The 5,863-nt window shown below is 59.6% G+C and overlaps 1 protein-coding gene across 1 annotated transcript; it reads left to right on the top strand.

Moving 5' to 3' along the window:
• Positions 1-1,292: 1,292 nt before the first annotated feature.
• Positions 1,293-3,428, top strand: LDBPK_291640 (hypothetical protein, conserved; the record flags this gene model as incomplete). The annotated part of the gene is made up of 1 exon (XM_003862535.1): positions 1,293-3,428. One exon carries the CDS (start codon positions 1,293-1,295, stop codon positions 3,426-3,428), a length of 2,136 nt encoding a protein of 711 aa, XP_003862583.1.
• Positions 3,429-5,863: the final 2,435 nt, after the last annotated feature.

Raw genomic sequence — 5,863 nt, 5'->3', positions numbered from 1 at the left:
AAAAAGACGCTGGGCACGTCTGTACCATTCATATGATTTGCAGAGTGCCAGGGTGGCTTGAGCGTGTGTCTCGCCCGGCCCTCACTGCCCTTGCTGGTGAAGGGAGCCGGAGCCACCCCGAGGAGGGGATGCGCCAGGGGGGCGGCCAGCACGGTGGAGGCGGCTGTGAGGCGACCTGCGAGGCGGGTGGGCGGCCAGCGTTAGAGGCGGAGGGCCGCGCTGAGGTGGCGGAGTCGGCGCATTGCCGTAACGCGTGCGGCCTACGGCCGCTTCGCACCAGGCGGATGGGGCCTGTGACAGACCGTCTCCAGCGTAGACTGCATGCCGTGTGTGGGAGAGCGGGCACCTTGGAAGGGAAAGGAAGAAATGCGGTTTCTTCTCCCGTGCGGTGAAGGATGCAATGATCTGCGCTCCAGTTTTCGGCGCGGGTGGCTCTGCTCGCGTCGTTTGTTTGCTGGTCTCTTTGTGGTGGGCCGAGTTGATCCCGTGATGAAAGATACAAAGGAGAAGGAAGAAAAACAGAACAGCGGCCTGACGCGGCGGGTTGCACCGTGTAAGGGGCAGAGGTGGCGCCCTCGGCACATGCGGCGCCTGTCTCTCTTGCCTGCAAGGCATGGACGAGTTGACCCACAGTGCAAGGTGATGGAGCCTCTTTGATGTTGGCGGACGGAATCCCTCGTCTCGGGTCTACTGACGCAGGCTGCTTCCCGCCAACCCGCCCCCCCCCTCCCGAGTTGTGAGAGGGGATCATGGGCGTGAAGAGGCTGCGAAAGCGGATGGGAGGTTGTTGGCGAGGACGTCGTCGTCTGTGCCGACTTTTTTTTGCCCTTTGCCGTTTCTCTCCTCCGGAAACCCTTTTAGTCCTTGCTTGCCCCTCCCTCCTGGAGGCCTTTATATTTCTCTGAACACCGCTGCATTCTCGCTCCTTGTTGCCCTCCCCGCGCTTCTTCCCCCTCCTCCAGTCCTCTCCCATCCCACCAAAAAAGGGGTGAGGAAGAGCGAACTTGCCCTTCCCCGTGAAGAGGGTCGATCTGCGCACTTTGCGGGTGCCGTGCCTTGCGCTTCCTCCACGACAACGACAACTGCGACACCCCGCGTCCCACCACTCCCGCGCTGCGACTCGCGCCGGGAAAGTAGTAGGAGATTGGATCGGTTGGCGTATCGCAACTTGCTGAAGTGCGGATCAGCGCCTTTGTCCACCTCCCTCACTCTCTCTGCGTCGTGTATAATCGTTCGCTTTTGTATTCTCTTGTTCGTAAGGGCCCTTCCCTACTTCCCTCTGCCTTCCTCCAATGGCGGGCCGGTGCGACGCCGCCAGCCCGCTGCCCCTGCGCGCTGTGCTTAGGGCTCACGAGGTGGTCGCGGCAGGGCGTGCGGAAAACGTGCTGCAGGTGCCGTCGCCCATCTACACGGCCATTTTCGTGGATGCGCATCACGCACTCATAGGAGCCGGCGGCGGTGGCCGGCGCTTTGGCATGCCGAACATTGCCCTACTGTTGCGCGTGCAGTCGCTGGGCAGCGCGTCGAAGGCGGACCCCACCACCGAGGCCCCCGCTACGTCTTCGGCGCCAGCAGCAGACGCGCCACCAGTGTGGAGCTTCGCAGCAGCGGTGGATCTCGGTCCAGACAACATTCCGTGGTGCACCTCATCTTTTCTTCCCTTTGAGGCGAGTGCGCAGGAGAGGAAAGCATGCAGCGGCGCGTCTACTGAACCGGCGGCACTGGACTGGTCCGATGCCCAGCGGCGCGTCCTTGACGGCCTCGTCGGGTTTGTCGCGCTCAGCACCGTGGCGTCATTCTTGCTTCTCGGTGTTTTTCGCGGCCCCGAGCCGTCGACCTCGCAAGCCACGGAACCCTCTGCATCCTCTGCAGCCAGCGCGCCTGCGAGCACCAGCGGAGACGCAGATTCGCGCCGCTACCTCCGCCAGCTGGCCCGCATCGAAGTGCCGAGTGACGCAAAGAACCCTGACAAGAAGCCCATCGCACTCGTCCAAAACCTGGTCCTTGTCTCACACGATGACAATGGTGTGCTCGCGTTCGCTCTTACTGACCTCGTGCCGGACAGCTGTGAAGATGAGGATCTTGACGCGTACACGGCCAGATACGCTGACCAGACTACGAACGGTGCTTCTGGCGCGGTTCTGCAACGACGCGTTCCGCGCGTGCGAACCGAGGCCGCCCCTGTGGCTTCATGGCAGCTGCCTGCGCGCGTGAATGATTTGAGCGTGAACCGAGTGTGCATCGTGAAAGCTGACGCGAGCAACGGAGCGTCGTCGTCGTCCCCGCGGCCCTGTAAGGCACACCTGCAGGAGCATCTCGTTGTTGCCGCCTTATTGCTGAACAAGACGCTGGTGCTGAGCACTGTACGCCTGCGGCGCCGCTACACCCGCTCACGTAGTCACAAGGCGTCTGCCGTTCAAGAAGAGACCACCGCTGAAAATATGCAGACAGAGGCCAAGTCGGACACTACGGCGGCCGCCACCATGAGCACCGCGTTGACCTTGACGGAGAACATGCTTCCGCTACCGTTCAAGTTGATGACCTCTTCTCTTCGCCTGGTGCGTCTCTTCGGCTGGGGCGACATCGACGCCGCTCAGCAGGCCGATATGCGGCGTCGCCTCACGTGGCAGTCTCTGCAAGCAGGGGGTGCGCCCACGCACGGCCCGCTGTGCGGCATCATGGTGGCAGCCTACAACTCCGTGACGAACGAGTCGTATGTAATTCACGGTGCAGTAGAGGTGATGCCACTAACGTCGTCTATGCCATCCTCCTGTACATGGGATAGTATCGGGCCTCTATGTTTGAAGGTGCAGTGGACGCGTAAAGACCCGGCCCCGGTGCTAAGCGACGCCATCACGTCGCTGGCCGTTTACACGGACGGGCCCCCGGGAGAGTATGCCACCCGCGTTTCAGCAAACCCTCTCGGCGCTGCGGTCCCCACGCGCTGGATTGCTGGCACGGTCGAGGGTTGGGTAGCATCTCTGCGTCTGAGCCACGACCCCGCGCAGCGGCCTCACTGGCAAGCGGATCAAATTCGCCCTTCACCAAACAAATCTGTGGCGCGGCGCTACCCTGCACTGCACAAGGAGCCGGTCTCATGCGTGGCCGTCTCCTCTGAGAACGACGTGGTGAGTGCTGACATTGCCCAAAATGTGGCGCTGACAACACTGCCATACGCCGTGCCGCGTGCACCTTCCTCGGCGACGGCATCGCCATCGTCGAAAACGCTGAGATGCGATGTTGCTGTGCAGCCCCGCTCGACATCCTCCTCCCCCCTGTTCCCTCCAGCAGGGGCAGTGAGTGGTGGGCTTCTGGGAAGCCTTACGGACAATCTCGCCAACGGTCTGTCGTCGCTGCGCGTTGCCTGGTTCCTGTTCATTCCGCTAGTTCTGCTGCTGGCCGGCATGATCATCAGCCGGAGACCGTGAGCTGTGCGTTTTGCAAACCTTCATCCAGAACCCGTTCGAGCATCTGCGGAGCTAGGGAGTGTGTGCGCATGCCCCCTGCCCGTCTTTTGTAGCGTATGCACGTTTTTTTTTTGCGCCGTTGTTAGTTTTGTTTTTCAGGTACGCATGCACTTGTATGCGACTCGCGGTGGTGCTCCGTTCACGAGGGTCGTCAAGCAGAAGAAGACAGACAAATCCGAGCGAACAAAAGAAGAGGAGGCTCAACCATCCTGTGACGTCAACGAGTAACCCTCTTCGCGAAGCAGCCAGCGCGACGAGGTAGGAGCGTGAGAAACAGAGGGATGCACATACATGTGCGAGGTGTGCCTGCCGCCGTGCTCTATCTTTGACGCCCTCTCTCCAAGCCCGTGGGACGAGAGCTACGCAAGCGTCTCTCCCCCCTCCACTCCCGCACCCTCCTCCTAAGCCGCCTTTGCGCCTCTCCGGCCTCCTCCATGACCGCGTATGTGCACTCTCTCTCTCCTCCTCCCTTCCGCATTCTTCACCCGCGCCACACAACGGATGCCATCATGTGGCATGTCTCTCTCACGCAATCTATGCGCCACCCCCCTCTCTTCCCCTGGTACGCATATGTGGGGCGTCTTGGACCCATTCCCACCTCCACTCCACCACATGTGTGCTCACGACACCAACGTGGTGTCATGTCTGTCGGCATTCGCCCTCCTTTGCATTCGCCTTCTTCCTCCTTCACCCCTTCCTCTCCTCCTCTCATCTGCACAGGCCAGCGAGTCCAGCGAACGCAACGTTGAAGGAACACTATCTCGCCCCCCTTCCCCCTCCACTCTCCTTTCTTTCCCACTCATACATCAGCCAGCGACCCTACGCCTCCTCCTCCACCTGCTGTGGTCTTGTTTGTTTCCTCGCTTCGCTCGGCCACTCCCCCACCCCCTGCCCCTTCTCTCTCGTCCGCTCTGCCTGCAGAGCAGCCGAGAAAGCGAGAGGGGGAAGCCAACCGAAACAGAAACCCGAAAGTCTCACCTTACCCTCATATCTCCCTCTCCTTCCTCTCGCGCGTGTGCACGTTTGTCTGTGCGCACGCATGTGTGCGAGTGAGTGTATGTGCGTTCTTGTCTTTTTTTTCTTTCCACCTACCCCCCCCCACACACACACAAACACACACGAATACGTCTCCCTTGATTTCCTGAAGGGAAACGCCGAACTCAAACGAAACAGAGAACCCCTCTCCTCGGTCACTTCCTTACTTCTGTTTTAGTTGCTTGCTTGTTCTTCTCTTGCTGCATGCGTGACTGCGTACCCGTGCCTCCGTCTGAACCTCTTTCTTTCCACATATTCAACAAACCAAAACCTCCCTCCTCTTCCTCCGCCTCCCCCCTCTTTGCTAGGAATTCATCTCATACGCTTACAGAAAGACGGCAGAACCCCCGCCCCTCCCACCACCACGACGAAAAAAAAAGTGCACCCGATACAACCACACACACACACACGGGTACACGCACCCGCACGCACGTCCGTACCTACTCGCCAACGCCGCTACCAATTTTCTTCCCTCCGTTCCATTTTCTCTGCTGCCCTCCTTTCCCAAAACCGCCGATCTCTTGATTCTAAGGTCTTGACTCGCTTCTTGCGGCGCCCACGCCTTTCCCTACCTCGTCTCTCTTCCTGCTGCCGCGTTTGTCCTCCTCTTTCTCTATCACGCTCGGTCTTTCTCCGTGATTAAGTTTGTTTCTGTGCTTTCCTGTGCCTCCGTGGCTACTTTCCGTTGTCGTAACGCACCGACCTTCCCCCACCTCTTTCCAACGCATAGATACGCCTGCACACTCCGTTAAGTGAGGCAGAAAAATGATCACGACACAGAACTACCGCATCAACGAGATCTCTCGCTTTCTCATTCTCGTTGGAGGTCTATGTGCCAGCGCGTGAATCTCCACCGTGCACGGCTTCAACATCTTGAGCGACGAGCTCATTGAGCTGTTCAACTTCAGCAGCTCTGACTTGACGACCATCACCACCGTCGGCGTCGTGGTTGGCTGTGCGACTTTCCCCGGTGGCATGTTGCTCGACTACGCTGGGCCCGTCCCCCTCCTCATCTGCGCGACACTACTCACTACATTGGGTGCAGTCCTCTACGGTCTTGTCTTCAACGGCAACATCAAGGGTAACGTTCCCACGCTCGCCGTCTTCTGCGCCATCATGAACCTTGGCTGCTCCTCCTTCGACACGGGCTCCTTAATGGCCGTGCTCGGCAGCTTTCCGCTGACGAAGGGCCCTGTTGTGGCCATCATGAAGACCTTCACTGGCCTTGGTGCGTCCATCCTGGCCCTCATCAACTACAGCTTCTTCCGGAAAAGTGATGCGCACTACATGTTCTTCATGGCAGCGCTTATTGTCTGCATAGGCACCGTGGCAGTCATCTTTATCCGCTTTCCTCCCTACCA

This window comes from Leishmania donovani, chromosome 29 (genome assembly GCF_000227135.1).
Source record: "Leishmania donovani BPK282A1 complete genome, chromosome 29".
NCBI lineage: Eukaryota > Euglenozoa > Kinetoplastea > Trypanosomatida > Trypanosomatidae > Leishmania > Leishmania donovani.
This window is presented reverse-complemented; position numbering and strand designations above follow the sequence as displayed.